Source organism: Muntiacus reevesi, chromosome 9 (genome assembly GCF_963930625.1).
Source record: "Muntiacus reevesi chromosome 9, mMunRee1.1, whole genome shotgun sequence".
NCBI classification, from domain to species: domain Eukaryota; kingdom Metazoa; phylum Chordata; class Mammalia; order Artiodactyla; family Cervidae; genus Muntiacus; species Muntiacus reevesi.
Genome location: NC_089257.1, coordinates 81,409,921 through 81,426,901, shown reverse-complemented (window position 1 = coordinate 81,426,901; position 16,981 = coordinate 81,409,921). Strand labels below are relative to the sequence as shown.

At 36.4% G+C, this 16,981-nt stretch overlaps 1 protein-coding gene across 1 annotated transcript in view; it reads right to left on the bottom strand.

The window, feature by feature from the left end:
* The window catches only part of CNTN5 (contactin 5), a 1,527,443-nt gene that overhangs the window by 162,864 nt on the left and 1,347,598 nt on the right, over positions 1-16,981 (bottom strand). Inside the window, exons 14-15 of the mRNA XM_065944251.1 lie at positions 7,615-7,742; positions 5,192-5,367 (exon numbers count right to left, since the gene is read on the bottom strand). Coding sequence (XP_065800323.1) covers positions 5,192-5,367; positions 7,615-7,742 — 304 coding nt within the window. The remainder of the gene's footprint in view (positions 1-5,191; positions 5,368-7,614; positions 7,743-16,981) is intronic.

Here is a 16,981-nt window from a genome sequence, read left to right as displayed (position 1 = left end):
TTCACACATAAAATGCATTAAATGTGTGCATGCATGCTCAGTCATGTCCTAGTCTTTTGAGACCCTATGGACTATAGTCCACCAGGCTCTTCTGTCCATGGAATTTTCCAGGCAAGAATACTGAAGTGGGTTGCCATTTCCTACTCCAGGGGATCTTCCTGATCCAGGGATCAAGCCCAAACATCTCTTGGGTCTCTTGAATTGACAGGTAGATTCTTTACCACTGGGCCTCCTGGGAAGACTATACATATATAGGTTTGGTTGGTTTAACTCACTGTTTATATATATACATATAAATAAAGCTGAATGCTTAACATATAGTAGGTGCTAAATTAATTCCTTTCTTCACTTTTCTCCACAATGATAAAAAATTCACATTAATCTCCTTTATGGTCTCCAAAAATATTTGACTATAATTTAAGAAATAGTAATTGCTTTCTTATGGCATATTTTTTGAGTTAGTTTATTTTCTATGTCATTTTAATATATAATAGAGACTAGAACCAAATCTTTCTTTTATTTTTATTCCCCACAGTTTATAGACAAGGGCTGAACATGAAAAGGTCAATGAATGTGGAAAGGGTAAATGCTGACAATCAGCATAATGCATTTTAAAGATCATAGTGTATTTAATATTGTTAACCCAATTTAGTATTTATGTGGCCTGGGAAAGTCTTATGCTTCTGTTTCCTCATTTAAAAATGGGATTGAATATCCCTACTCTGCTTTCCTGAGTGTATTATTATAATCAGAGCATCAAGTAAATACAAAGGATCATTCAAATAGTGCATTTTGATTTGGTTGCTCATTTAGTTGCAGTTTATCACATTTGGAGAGTTCACAATGAAAAAGGCAATTCTTTGGCCAGCCTTCCTGATCACAAATATTTGGCTTTTTTCTCTGTCCTCAAAAGAGCAAAATTACAGGCTTCTATGATATTCAGTGCAAATGATCTTTATGCAGTGTAAAGATTAACACTAGCTTACATCTTGAATGAATAATTAGGAATTTCAAGTCTCTGGAGAACAATGCATCAGCACAGTTCTCCATTAGGATTGTGGCTTTGGCGTCAAATGACCATGTTTAGGTGCTGTTGAGACACCCTGAGACTATTAAGAGTCTCAAAGACCTCTAACCAACATAGACAACTGTTTCAAAACACAATTGTGTCAAAGCACAGTTGCAAATGCTTTATCTGATAACTGAGTGGTTATTTGAGGCAGTTGCTTATAATGGTCAGTGTCTCATTGTAACCTGTGTGTGTGTGCGTGTGTGTATGTGTGCGTGCACGCACACGCGCACTCAGCCACAGAAGACTCTTTGTGACCCCGTGGACTGGAGCCCACCAGGCTCCTCTGTCCATGGGGTTTCCCAGACAAGAATACTGGAGTGGGTTGCCATTTCCTTCTCCAGGGGATCTTCCCGACCCGGGGATCAAACCTGTGTCTCCTACACTGGCAGGCAGATTCTTTCCCACTGCACCTGGCAAGCCCCAACCTCTGCTTAACCTGCCTGGAAGGAATGTAAAGTCGGCAAGCTATTCAACCCCTGTTCCACAAGGCTGTCAGAATTATCTTCCTAAAGAACAAATTTGAGTCACACGGCTCCCTGCTGTATTCCAAATACAATCCAGATTCTATGGCTCAAAAATCAGTGTGTTTAACAATAGGACTCTGCTGGTCACCTTTAAACGCATCCAACAAATATTGCCTTATCCCCTATCTATCCTCACTATACCATCAGGGCTATGGTTCCTCATTGTTCCTGAGAGGTGCTCTGAGCTCTCTGCTTTGTCTTTGCTTTACCTGCTCGCTCTGTCTGAAATGCAGTTTCTCCTCATGACCTCTTTGCAAAATCTTAACAGTCCAGATCCAGTTTGAGTACCAAGTCTTCCTGCCAGCAATATGTAGAGCTCCCTCGCGACAGCACTCTGATAGAAGATTTCTAGCTACCTGTCCCCTTAAACTGTGTTCTTTTAGGGGAGAAGGGCCATGTCTTTTAGCTTGGATCCTCCACAGCACTTAGCTTGTAAAATTGAATCTAAAGTGAATCTTAAGAATAGCCTCACTAATTTGCCACCTTCAATTAGCTCGTATCATTGCCAAAATGTGATTTGGGTGAACTGGATCAAATGTTTACAGACTAATTGATTTCCTTTGGACCCTTTCAACAAAGGCTTCAGTACTGGATTCACTCCAAAAATCAGTCGAATTCCTGGGTTTGTAAAACATGGCCAAAGTAAAGAGGCAAGAGAAATAGAAGCATTTTCATTATGGATTTCAAAGCAATAGCTATTATTCTTTTAACCTGATGTGATGATATGTTTATTTATTCACTCTCTTGAAATGCAGTTCAAATGCACTATTTTATTTAAAACATAATTATACCTTGCCTATACATGTTATAAAAGCTACACATAAAATTTTACATAGAGCTTTATCTGCAAACCAGTGGCTGTGTATAAAAGACATTGCTGTAACTAGTTGAAAAGTAGGGAACTTCATGAAGCTGTATTTTGGCATTACAAAATGGAAAAATATCAACACAATTGGTATATTTTTGTTTTTTCAAAGATTGGTTGATTTCATCTGAGACTATGCAGTGTTAATGTGCTTAAAAATATACCTATCCCCCCCATCTCTTCTGATTCATCCCCATTCAATCACCCACTGGTTGGTTAGCCCAGGGCAGTTAACGTAGAGACTTCTCCAGTCAAAGGCATACTCTTTTCCTGCCTAAATCCCAAATCCTGCTGGACTTCCTATTCTGCTGGGCCAGCCTAGATTCTTAAGATCTCCTTAGTGGCTCTCTTCTGACCTGCAAAGCAAGCCACAGACCACCCCACCAGTCTTTCCTCCGAGCCCTGGCCTGCCTTCTTATCCCAGAGTCTTCAACTGTCCTCCCAAACAGGTTTCCACACATTCAGAGGCCTTCCCAAATCTCGCTTCTTTATAACTCTTTCATCCCTCATTCTGAAACATGTTATTTCTCAGACATATTATTTCACAAGGAGAAAAGGGATGGAAAGAGAATGATTTCCTTTTTCCCTCTGACTTTTCAAAGTCACAAAACCGGATTCTCTATCAGGTATGTCCTTAAAGCCAGCCAGGACCCAACCAGTTTTTGAGGATATTATGAGAAGGGGAATAGACTATTTATTTCAGACCTTGCAGGTTTGAAGCTTCCAAATACTTTAAAAAGTAAAGCAAAATTTATTAAATTTATTATTTTTTTCTAAATATACTAAAGTGATAAATCCTAGATGACCTTAAAGCTAAATATTTTTCTTTCTTCTCAATGTAATAACCTCCTCTATTCTTCTCTTCTATAGTTTATTATCCCTGTCTACAAACTGAGCTTAATTTATAATGGCTTAAAGCAATATGAGTTTGCATGGAGCAGGGAGTCAATTTTGTACTTCTCAAGGGCAAGAACAACATAAGTAGAAAGAGAGATAAAGCAGATGTTAATAAGCGCCAACCTTATTAAAGGATTAAAGGTATTTATTGATACAAATGAATGAACATGAAACTAATGTGAATATCTAAGAGACAAAAACAAGAATTCGCATAATTGTACCAAGACCATTTATTGATTGATATTTTAAAATAAAGAAGGCACCTGCTTCTATGAAGTGAAAATTCATTTTAGACATACTTTTTTGTGTCTCATCACTCAAAATAAATGTTTACGGAAAATCCTTAGAAGGTATATTTTTGCTGGAATATTTGTTGTTTTCAAATGTAACATTTTTATGTCATATTTTTCTGGTTTTCTCTTATGACATTTATAGCATTAGATTTGTTCACAGTCTTGAAGAAATGATCAACTCAAGGTAAATGAAAATTACAAATTTGAGGAAAATGAGTTTAACATGATCAATAAATTTTGTATATAACATAACCATTGCTAATAAATTAAAATTAATTTATTTAATGAAATGTGAATAATACAGTTGGTAATTGTTTCTTATTTATGGAGTCTCTCTCATTAATTAAAAATAAATCAGGATGAAAAGAATAAGTTAAAAGAAAATGTTTAATTTTGTTTGCATTGAAAAATGCAATAAAGTTCATTCTTACTATTCTCCTAATATAAACTTATCAAATTCTAGAGTGAGAGGGGGTCTTAGAAATTATCTGGCCCAACTGCATCACTTTAGTTCTCTATGCAATCAATGCCCAGGCAGGTCAAGTGACTGGGTCTTTGTTATATAGCTGATTAAGGATTGAGCTGGAACTTGATCCAGAAAATTCCTGACTTTGGGTCTAGGATTTTCCCCACTGTATCTCATTAACTTTAAAATAAAATTCAATCCAAACTGAGTTTTTTATGTTTGGGCTCACAGTAGCTGTGGTTTTCCAGTGCTTCCTACAGTGTTTAGAGAAGGATAAACTGGTATTCATAAGCATGTGGCAGCATTTTAAACTGGATTTGCAGGCGTGAATGGCATTTTGATCCACCTCTTTTGCCAGGATTGAAGGGATATTCCAGCCAGATTCTCTCTGCCACTCTAGTTCTATCGTCTTTCTCTCCCTCTGTGTCACTTTTTTGTGTCTTAAACAAGCCAGTGTGGGGAAAAGATCTTTTTTTTCCAGTTCTCTGTTGAGTTAAGACACTGTGATGGTACCATAGGATTTGGTTGAAAACATTTCTTACTCCATTTAGTAGATATATAATAGAAGATATTCCAGGAAAAGATTTGGCAGTTGAGAAATGAGCATGTCTGCGAATGTTTATCTAAGGCTAAAGCATTTCTGACTTTGGGTTGCAAGTTTAAATTCTGTAGTTTGTGAGAGATGAAAGAATCTCCAAGCATTACTATTTCTTCAAGAACAAGCATGCTTATTTCACTTATTCATTGCATCATAGTTACTAAGAATGCTTTAAATAATACTAATCAGCTGATGTAGCTACATCAGCTACATATTTGAGAAGTAATGTGTAAATATGGACAGTACTAATCAAATGAATACACGTTGCAAAGAAACCAAATTTGCATAATGAAGTATTTCCAGTTTCTTACTGGGAAGTTTTAAATAAGTATTACTTTCAGTTTGACATATAGAGAATAATGAAATAAAGTAATTTGAACTTTTTCCTAAACGTTTCATCAATAAGAAAATTCTTACATTTGATTCTAAATTTCTAAAAGTAGTATTATTCAAAGAGCAAAATTGTATTAACTTACGGCCCTGATGCTTTCAAAATGTCCACCTTCCTTTTCAAAATTGATAGGTTGTCCTTTTAGTGTCCAGTAGAAAGTGACATCCAAACTAGGATCATGAATTGCTTTGCAATTAAGGACAATGCTTTCTCCCACTGTTAACTCTGTTCTTTTAGGAGTAAGCTCTATTCTTGTAGGTTCTATAGAAATAAAAATACATTAATTAGCATAGCACATAGTTTCCCCCTGCATTCTATATTTTAAATAATAGAGAAAAATTGAACAAGGAATCTATGTAATATAGTTGCTCCAGGTAGGTATCTTTTAATAAACTATTATTAATTGAAATATCTTTTATTGTATTTAGGGTATTTTGCTAGGTATTAGTAGGGAACTGATGATTTAAAAGTCACTATTCCTATTAACAAGTCAGCTTGGATGAAAAAGAGGAAAGACTATACAGCTAGAAATAGCATTTGGCATCCTGGAAGGAGAAGTATTAGAAAAAAGATTGTAGCTTCCCTGTCCACCTTCAAGAATCATCAAGTTTAGAAAAGATTTTTACCAAAAAAAAAAAAAAAAAGCCTTACATCGAAGAAAGAATAATTCAAGCAAGTTCACTTCTTTAAAGGTTATAGGAAGCACCTCCCTTCAAATTTCTATCTTCACAAAGACAAAACTATACTACTACTGTAGCACCTTGTATTTTCTTTGTGGTTTACAAAACCTTCTTGTAAGTGAGGAGTAGAAGAGGCTCCCCTGGCTGATTATAAAATATCATCTCCAATAGCTGCTTTGACTGAGATCTAAACAAAGGCAAAATAGTGAATAGAATTCTTTTTAAGAAAAAAATGTTTCTATTAACTAATGATTCACTTTAATTTTTGAAAGATAGATATATTTTTACTGGATGTAGAGCAACTTTAAACCAATAAATGCTAATACCAACTGTATATCTAAAGGATATTTAAGCTAATGATCAAATACATGCAATATTATATATATATATATATATATGTTTGAATAAATAGGGAAATGATGCAGACAGGATTTTGATTTTTTCTTTTTTCCTAATTAGATTCCTGATTGTACATGACTCAAGAAGCCTGGCACAAACGTTTAAAATTTAGCCTAATTTTCCTATTCCAGCTCTGTTGTTTGCAATAGCATAGTCTGATGAAGCACCATTGTTAACTATTGATAAGTTCCTTCTAAGCAGTCTCTGAGAGGAAAGAGTGACACCAAGAAAAGAATGTCACTGTAAATATTAACATTCTGGAACTCAGATACTCAGTGTGGCATTCTAAATTCTGGCTTCATCAGAGAAGACAGATAATCACAGCATACTGCAGTTTAAACTTTGTGACAACTGGAATGTTCTGAGTAACTAAACATTCCACTTAACTCATGGTTAACAGAAAGCCTTGTTGCTATTATTAAATGAAAAAGTCTGTGAAGTCTGCCTTGCCTCACTATGGAAAAGGTTATTTAACACACACTAAGAATGAGACTCAAATTTGAAGACTGAGTTGTGTTGCAGTAATGTATGCTCTAAGTGAAGACATTTTAAAAATTATGTTCCTTTCTTCTGTGGATGTTTGCCTCTTTTCTAAAATATCAGAGTGCCGGCTATTTTAATTACATTTCTACTTCTAAAGAAAGAGAAAAATTAACATTTTATATTTTTGTGGCCAAAGTATGTTTCACTGCATACTACATGCACAAATGGAAAAAAAAAATGAGTGATGTACTTTGTTGTGAAAAGCATTCCTTTGTCAAATGAAGAAAGTGTTTAAGACAGGAAATTTTCTTATAATTTGACAAGTAGCCGCAAAAGAAGGTTCTAGATTTGAAATCTGAGCCTTTAGAACTAGAGGCTCACTTTAGAACTAGAAAACTAACAGAAACATTTAAGTGATGATATTTATAATACTAAAAAATGACAGTGTATAAAAATTCCACTGATGTCGACATCAAAGAGTAGCTCTGGTGTTGCTTCATCTGATGCATATTCCAACACCACATATTCATATCCTCTTTCTGCTTGTCTTTTTTGCCCCAAATTCCCAGTTGAAGTGGTAACAAAGCAGTATTACTGACTGATGCTAAAATTAATCTTGGTTGAGGAAAATATTTTTACTCTGCTGGCATACTTAAAATTTTTGAGATACCAACTAAAACTTCAGAAAGCTTTCTTTACCCTCCCACATATTTTGTTCAGAGTGAAATACTTAAATTTCTACCAATAATATGTTCCTTTCTTCACAGTCCCCTAAATAAAGAAAAGGGACAATTTGACTATGTTTGTCCTTTATGTGCAATTAGATTTCATCAACAGAAGCATGTACACACATACAAGCAAACACACATACACACATGTTACATTTATTCTCTTTCGGATAAAGCCATGAAACTATGCTTATAGAAAATTCACCACATTTTCTTACCTTTTACAGATACTGTAGCTGTGATTTCAGCAGAACCAAAGACATTTTCCCCTCGGCAAACGTACTTTCCCTCATCTGATTTAGAAGCATTTAGGATCCGGAGACTCCCGTCTGGAAGAATAGCTATTCTGAAAATTATTAAAAAGGGATTTTTTTTTTTCCTGTTTTACTGCAAACCATCTAAGTGGTAAGAAACTCTGATGAAATTTGAAACCACTTCCAAGGTAATAACAAATAAGATAAAGATCATTGTGAAAACATGCAGGGAGAGTAGAAATATTTTGCCCTTCAAAAAATTATATGGTAAACCCACATAATACCTTCTTATAGTTAAAAGGGTTAGGGAGTTACAGGTTGTCTTTTGACACATTTATGACATTCATTTTAAAACTTGTGGGGGAAAAGGTGACCCTGAATTTGGTTATTAAAACTTACACTATAATAACACCCAGTGATATTTTAATATTAAGCTTGAGGTATTTCACCTCAAACCAAGAATGACCTCAAAAATCAAATATAAAAAGAAATAGCATAAAACATAGAGGAGGACAAGCACAGAACATAAAATTAATTGCGTACAGCCTGGAGATGATTTATGGCGGTTTCTCTGCAGTGCAACCTGTGTAGCAAGGGCGTGACAGTGAAGCCTGAATCCTGCAACCTGGACTGCTCACACTGCACTTTTCAAACAGAGAAACGTGATAGCTGAGTTTGCATTTGGGCTCTTTTGAGACCTTTATTATAAGTGGACCTTGAGTCTTATATGAAAGTGAGAAATTAGAGCATTATTAAAAATTTCAGAAGTTTAGTGAAAATGAGGTTGACATTCAGGATTACCATATTCTCCTGTGTATTCATCATTCCAGAAATATACAGATTTCCAACTTAATTAGAATTTTTGTCCTTTTCTCCCTCATATGCTCCTGAAATATAATCTATTATTTCGCCAGTGCATCAGTGAAGCAACCTGAGGCATAGCAGAGATGGCTGTCGTGATTTATTTGATATGCCACTAGAATTTAGACTGCCTTCTTTTAGGAAAAAAGTCTGTAATACTTTTGGTGGAAAACCAAAGCTCTCACAGAACTTAAAATTCTAAAATTGGATTCTCCTGGTTCTGAAAAGAATAGTTTATTCCAAGCCATCATAAAAACATTAAACTGTTTAAGGTATAAGAATAATGGCTAAATCTGTTTAGTCAACATTCTATATGTTATTTTAACATTAGGATTCAATCTTGCCAATCAATCAAGAACTGATGGCTAAGGACAGTATTGAAATTTTAACAATTGGATTAGATTCTAGGCTGCTGAATACTGATTATTAATTTTCCTGACATTGTCGTCCATAAAGAAACCAGTTTAAAAACATTATACTGCTTTCAATATGGATCAAATTTGATTTACAATGTGTTGACAAGGGAGACAAATTTAGAAGCAAGCCAAGCTAGGAATAGAAGATTTGACTGTAATTTATAGTTAAGAAGGATATTAATGAGACATTTGGAAAAAACAGTGATCTCTAAAGATATGCCATCTATTTAGGATGGTCAATGAAAAATTCTGTTTATTATTTAGGACTGTTTCTATAAAGATAGAATATAATGTATTTATTCCATTTTAGTAACAGAAATACACCTGCTACAAAAAGATGTATTTTAAAGCAAAAATTATACTTTTTATAAACAAACGAGTCTTCTCTTGTACTAATGACACACTTTATTTAAATACAGCTAAATTACTACAGTTTGCGAGATTGTAAATATCTTAAATATGTCTGGATTTTACTTACTGGTGTAAATTCTAATCTGGCAGGGGAGGAGTTTGGCTTAAAAATTCACCACCTTTAAAGAAATAAATGTATCTTAGATACTGGCAGTATTTCAACTCTTGATTTAAGATAAGTCCTTTCTCACTGACAGGAGGCAATATATTACAAAGACAGTTTATGAACACTCCTGTACTTTAGGCCACTGATCCATTTGGAGGATGAAGAATTTTGAATATCATGATGTTTTTTATCTGTCAATTGGCAGTGTCATTTAACCAAAAAACTGTCTAATGGTTGAAATTGCAAATCCTTATCAGATAAACTTTTTTTTTTTAAGAAAAGAAAAAAAATAGAATAGACAATGAATGCAATTAACATTATAATGTCTGTCTATTGCAAACATAAATACTTAGATTATTGAATGTTTAATTAATATTTCTTTACAGTTTCCTGCTTCTTTATCTTCTTCCCTGTGCTGTTACCATGTGATTCCTACATTTGGAATCTTCATATCTGGAGACCAATTCTGCTGAGAACTCCTTGACTTGGAGTGGGAAGCTCAGTGAGTGGTAGGTGAAGGTCTTCTCTAGAAATGTTAGTAATACAGGCCAGCATTCTAGCATTTGGTATCGAGGCGCTCTCTTCTGGTCTCTAAGCCTCTCCCCAGGTTTCTGCCTAGACCTGGAGACATCTTGCTTCTCATCTTGCACTTAATTATTGGATCTCTATCTTGGTAACTCATCTAGTACCACAATCTACCTAGGACACCATGGTGCTTACCCCTATCTTGCATGGATTTACTGCTAACTTACTTATGCCAATTCTGATCTCCAAATTTCAGGAACATTTTCTGGACTCTCCATTTCCATGTTTGACTTACTTGTCAGACAACACAGCCTAGTTTAGACCCTTCCAAGTGCTGGACTGGGAGTACAACTTATATGTGCTTAGTCACTCAGTCATGTATGACTGTTTGTGATCCCATGGAGGGTAGCCCACCAGGCTTATTCTCCAGACAAGAATACTGGAGTGGGTTGCCATTTCCTTCTCCAGGCGATCTTCCCAACCCAGGTATCAAACTTGTCTCTCCTGCATCTCCTGCATTGTCAGACAGATTGTTTACTGCTGAGTCCCCAGGAAAGCCCTGGGTCATGTCAGAGTGGATTTCGTATTAGGAAACCATTCATCACAAATTAAGACTGTGTGCTTTAAAGTCAGAGAGGATTACATTCACATCACTGCCACTGACCACTACATATGTGATCTTATGTGCATACACTCACCTAGAGCCAGACATGCTGGAATGTGACATCAAGTGGGCCTTAGGAAGCATCATTATGAACAAAGCTAGTGGATGTGATGGAATTCCAGTTGAGCTATATCAAATTCTAAAAGATGATGCTTTGAAAGTGCTGCACTCAATATGCCAGCAAATTTGGAAAACGCACTAGTGGTCACAGGACTGGAAAAGTTCAATTTTTATTTCAATACCAAAGAAAGGCAACCCCAAAGAATGCTCAAACTACCACACAATTGCACTCATCTCACACGCTAGTAAAGTAATGCTCAAAATTCTCCAAGCCAGGCTTCACCAATATGTGAAACATGAACTTCCAGATATTCAAGTTGGTTTTAGAAAAGGCAGAGGAACCAGAAATCAAATTGCTAACATCCACTGGATCATAGAAGAAGCAACAGAGTTCCAGAAAAACACCTATGTCTGCTTTACTGACTATGCCAAGGCCTTTGACTGTGTGGATCACAGTAAACTGTGGAAAATTCTGAAAGAGATGGGAATACCAGACCACCTGCCTGCCTCTTGAGAAACCTGTATGCAGGTCAGAAAGCAACAGTTAGAACTGGACACGGAACAACAGATTGGTTCCAAACAGGAAAAGGAGTATGTCAAGGCTGTATATAGTCACCCTGCTTATTTAACTTATATGCAGAGTATATCATGAGAAACACTGGGCTGGAGGAAGCACAAGATTGCCAGGAGAAATATCAATAACTTCAGATATGCAGATGACACAACACTTATGGTAGAAAGTGAAGAAGAACTAAAGAGCCTCTTGATGAAAGTGAAAGAAAAGAGTGAAAAAGTTGGCTTAAAGCTCAACATTCAGAAAACTAAGATCATGGCATCTGGTCTCATCACTTCATGTCAAATAGATGGGGAAAGTGGAAACAGAGGCTGACTTTATTTTTCTGGGCTCCAAAATCCCTGTAGATGGTGATTGCAGCCATGAAATTAAAAGATGCTTACTCCTTGGAAGGAAAGTTATGCCCAACCTAGATAGCATATTAAAGCACAGAGACATTACTTTGCCAACAAAGGTCCATCTGGTCAAGGCTATGGTTTTCCAGTAGTCATGTATGGATGTGAGAGTTGGACTATAAAGAAAGCTGAGCGCCGAAGAATTGATGCTTTTGAACTGTGATGTTGAAGAAGACTCTTGAGAATCCCTTGAACTGCAAGGAGATACAACCAGTCCATCCTAAAGCAGATCAGTCCTGGGTGTTCATTGGAAGGACTGATGCTGAAGCTGAAACTCCAATATTTTGGCCACCTGATGCGAAGAGCTGACTCATTTGAAAAGACCTTGATGATGGGAAAGATTGAGAGCAGGAAAAGAAGAGGACGACAGAGGATGAGATGGTTGGATGACATCATTGACTCAATGGACATGGGTTTGGGTGGACTCCAGCAGTTGGTGATGGACAGGGAGGCCTGGCATGCTGTGCTTCATGGGGTCGCAAATAGACACAACTGAGCAACTGAACTGAAGTCACCTCAGTCATGTTTGACTCTGTGCAGTTCTATGGACCATAGACCACCAGCCTCCTCTGTCCATGGAATTCTCCAGGCAAGAATACTGGAGTCGGTTGCCATGCCCTCCTCCAGGGCATCTTCCCAACCCAGGGATGAAACCCTCATCTCTCATGTCTCCTGCATTAACAGGTGGGTTCTTTACTGCTAGTGCCACCCAGGAAGCCCTATGTGTGATCTTAAAACTACTCAATCTCTGTCCTTATAGGTATTACTGTCATAATTACATCTAACTAGTTCTTTAAAAGTATTAACCTCATAGTATATGTAAATTGTTGTGTTTTTGTGCTGTGTAGGCAGTAATTCAACATTTACTCAAAAATTTAAGTCAAATATGTGACAAATTTTGAAAAAGAAAAAGTGGTGCTAGGGAGAGTTTCTACTACTAAAGCCTTAATTATTTAGAGTGTTAGGGTGTTTGACGAATGTTTTCTGAGGGAAGTATGACACTGAAACCTGAGGGGTGAGAGAGAGTTAACCAGGTGGAGATTGGGAAAGCAGAGGGAGTGATGCTGCAAGGCCTCCAGATAGGAAAGCCCGCACGACCTCAAAGAGCCAAACGACCAGCTATGATGCAGATATAAAGGGGGAGCTGAGGCTGGCTCAGTGGTAAAGAATCTGCCTGTCAAGCAGGAGATGCGGATTCCATCCCTGGATCTGGAAGAATCCAGATGGATTGGCATCTGGATCCAATCCAGTAAATGGCAACTTACTCCCATAGTCTTGCCTGGGAAATCCCGCGGACGGAGGAGCCTGGTGGCTTACAGCCCATCAGTCCATGGGTCACAAAAGTGCCTGAAGTGACTTAGCGACTAAACAACAACAATAGCAATATAGTAAGTTCACATGCTAAAAGTATATAACTGAAAAGTTCTTACATACAGATGCAGTCATGAACCTTTAACACTACTGAAATAATCAACATATATGTCACCATCCAAAGCTTCTCTGTGTTCCTCTGTACTTTCTCCACTCAGTCCTTTCTCATCCCACCCCTATCATGGGTCAACTACTCATCTGCTTTTTATCACTAGAGTCGGTTTGCACTTTTCCAAAGTTTTATGTAAATAGAATCTTATCAGCATGTACTCCTTTTTGTTTAGTTTATTTCACTCAGCATAATTAAGATTAAATTGAGTGCCATCCCGGTTGCAATTACTAAGAACCCATTCCCTTTCATGGCTGAGTAGTATTCCATTGTGTATAGATGGCATAACTCTTCTATCTTTCACCTTTCGGTGGATGTTTGTGTTATCTTCAACTTGTAACTATTACAAATAAGGTTATTCTGAATATTTGTATATATGCATTTTATTAATATTTATTTCTCTTGGATAAATACTTAGAACTGGATGACTAGATCATCTGGTTTTTGTTTCTGTTTATATGTGGAATTTAAGAAAAAAGTACAAATGAACTTATCTACAGAACAGAAATTGGGTTACAGATGTAGAGAACAGCTTTATAGTTACCAGTGGGTAAGAAGGGGGGGGATAAATTGAAAGATTGGGGCTAACATATACACACTGTTACATATAAAATAGATAACAAACAATGACCTACTCTATAGCACAGGGAATACATGTACAAGTGTAACTGATTCACTTTGCTGTACATCTGAAAATAACATGACTTTGTAAATCAATTAAACTCCAATAAAAAAATTAAAAAAAATAAAAACTGGTTTCAGCCTGAGAACAGAAAATAATTTTATATTTAATGTTTAACATTTTAAGAAGTTCCTGTACTATTTCCACATGGCTGTGCCTCTTTGCATTCCTAGCACCCCTATGTGAGAGTTCTTGCAACACTTAGTATGGTCAGTCTCTTTAATTTTAGTGACTATGATAAGCAGGTAGTAGAATCTTATTGTTGTTATAAGTTCCATTTCCCTAATGACTACTGATGCTGAGCATTTTTATATTTGCTTATTTTCTATCTGTATATCTTCCTTGATGAAGAGAGTGCTCAAATATTTTATCAGTTTTTTTTTTATGGGGTTGTTTTGAGACTTGAGAGTTCTTTATATATAGTCTATATATAACTCGTTTTGCAGGTATGAGACTAGCAAATTTCTTTTTCACAAGTATCATGTTTCTAACAGCAGCAGTTTTTGATTGATGAAGCCCAGTTGATTCTATGCTCTGTGCTTTTGCTATCATACTAAGCAATACGTTAGGTTTGCCACCTAACCTCAGATCATAAAGTTTATCTGTATTGTTTTTTGAAATTTGATAGTTTCAATTTTTATGTTCATGTCTGTGATTCGCTTTGAGTTACTTTTTGTTTATGCTATGGGGTATGAATCTAACTACATATTTATCTAGCGCAGTGAAAGTGTGAGTGGCTCAGTTGTGTCTGACTCTTTTTGACCCCATGGACTATAGCCTGCCAGATCACCTCTGTCCATGGAATTCTCCAGGTGAGAATACTGGAGTGAGAAGCCATTCCCTTTCTAGGGGGTCTTCTCAACTCAGGGATTGAACTGGAGTCTCTCACACTGCAGGCAGATTTTTTAATCTCTGAGCCATCAGGGAAGTCCTTTACTTAGTAAGTGGTTATCCAATTGTTCCATGCCATCATTTGCAAAAGAATTATCTTTCCTCCATAGTCTTTCCATCATTGTCAAAAATCAATTGACCATGCAAGTGTAGATCAACAACTGCTTAACTCTCTCTGCTGGTCCATTGATCTACTAGTGTCTTGAATATTGCAGCAATGTGATCTGTCTTAAGGTCACGTGAGATAATTCCTTCTACTTGCTCCTCTTTTTCAAAACTGTTTTGGGTATTCTATATTCTTAGCATTTCCATATAAATTTTGAAATTACCTTGTCAGTGTCCAAAAAAACCTATTGAGATTTTTATTGGCATTTCAGTGAATATACAGCTCAATTTGAGGACAAATTAATGTTAACAATATTGCTTTAGAATTCATTAACATGACATATCTCCTTTTATTTAGTTCTTTTAAAATCTCTCTAAGTAATATTTTTTAGTTATCAGTCTACTGGTTTTAGATATCTTTTGTCAGATTTATCCTCATACTTTTTGTTGCTATAGTAAAGTACTACTTTTAATTTAATTAACTAATTGTGATTGCTTATTTAATTACTATTTTTAATAATAACTACATGAGAAATATGTAGTTTTAAGAAGCTGTATAGTGATATCCCTTGTATGCTTTTTTTTTTTCAGTAACTCTTTATGGTAACATGTTGCCATAAAGTGTAGTATAGCCAAAGGTATAGTATAATATCACAATCAGGATATTGATATTAATATAATCAATTGATCACATTTAGATATTCCTAGTTTTAACGTATTCATTTGTGCATGTTTTAGTTTCTATACAATGTTTTCATTTTGTGTTTGTGTATCCACCACCACAGCCAAGACACTGAACAGTTCTAACACCATAAAAACTCTTCATTTTTCCTTTCACAGCCTCAGCATCTTTGTTCCACACCACCACCACCACCCCTAGTCCCTGGGTCCTCATTGCAGCCAACCACTAATTTATCCCATTACTTTTATTCATTTCAAAAATTATACACAAGTGGAATCTTATAATATGTAACTTGGGGAGGGGGCTGATTTTTTTTCACTCATTTAGCTTAATTCCTTGGAGAATCATCCAAGTTGTTGTATGTATTAACAGTTTATTTTTTACTGCTGACTAATATTCTATGGGGGGAAGGCAATGGCAACCCATTCCAGTACTCTTGCCTGAAAAATCCTGTGGACAGAGGAGCCTGGTAGCCTGCAGTCCATGGGGTCACGAAGAGCTGGACATGACTGAGCAACTTCACTTTCACTTTTCCCTTTCTTGCATTGGAGAAGGAAATGGCAACCCACTCCAGTGTTCTTGCCTGGAGAATCCCAGGGACGGCGGAGCCTGGAGGGCTGCCGTCTATGGGGTCGCACAAGAGTCGGACATGACTGACGAGACTTAGCAGCAGCAGCAGCAGCAGTATTTTATGGTATATATGTACTGCAGTTTTTTAAAACACCCACTTGTTGAAGGGCATCTGGGCTGATTATAATTTTTGATATTACAAATGAACTTCTATATGCATTTCCATACAGGGTTTGTTAATGAACCTACATTTTTATTTCTTTGGCGTAAATGCCCAAGATTATAATTGCTAGGTCATATAATAATTGAATATATAGTTTTATAAGAAATTTTCCATTGTTTTCTAGAATATCAATCATTTTACATTAGTAGCAGGAATGAATTAATGATCCACCTCGTCCACACCTTCACCAGCACTGGGTATTTCTACTAATTTTTAAAGTCATCTTGTTAGGTATATAATAATGTCTCCTTAAGGTTTTAACTTGTATTTCTCCCACGGTTAATTATGTTGAATATAGTTTCACATATTTCTTTGCTATCTTTGTATCCTCTCTGGTAAATTACAGTTCATTCTTTGGCCTGAAATTTTCTTGGTTCTCTCTATCTACAAAATAACATACTTATTCCTTAGTAGAGCAGCTGAAACTGAAAGTGAAGATCACTCAGTCGTGTCCGACTCTTTGTGACCCCATGGACCACAGGGTCCATGGAGTTCTCCAGGCCAGAATATAGGAGTGGGCAGACTTCCCCTTCTCCAGGGGATCTTCCCAATCCAGGGATCGAACCCAAGTCTCATGCATTTCAGGCAGATTCTTTACCATCTGAGCCACAGGAAAAGCCCAGAACAGTTGAAAGTTTTACCAAATGGTCATAACTTCCATAATCCCTGCTCTCCTGTGCTCTGTT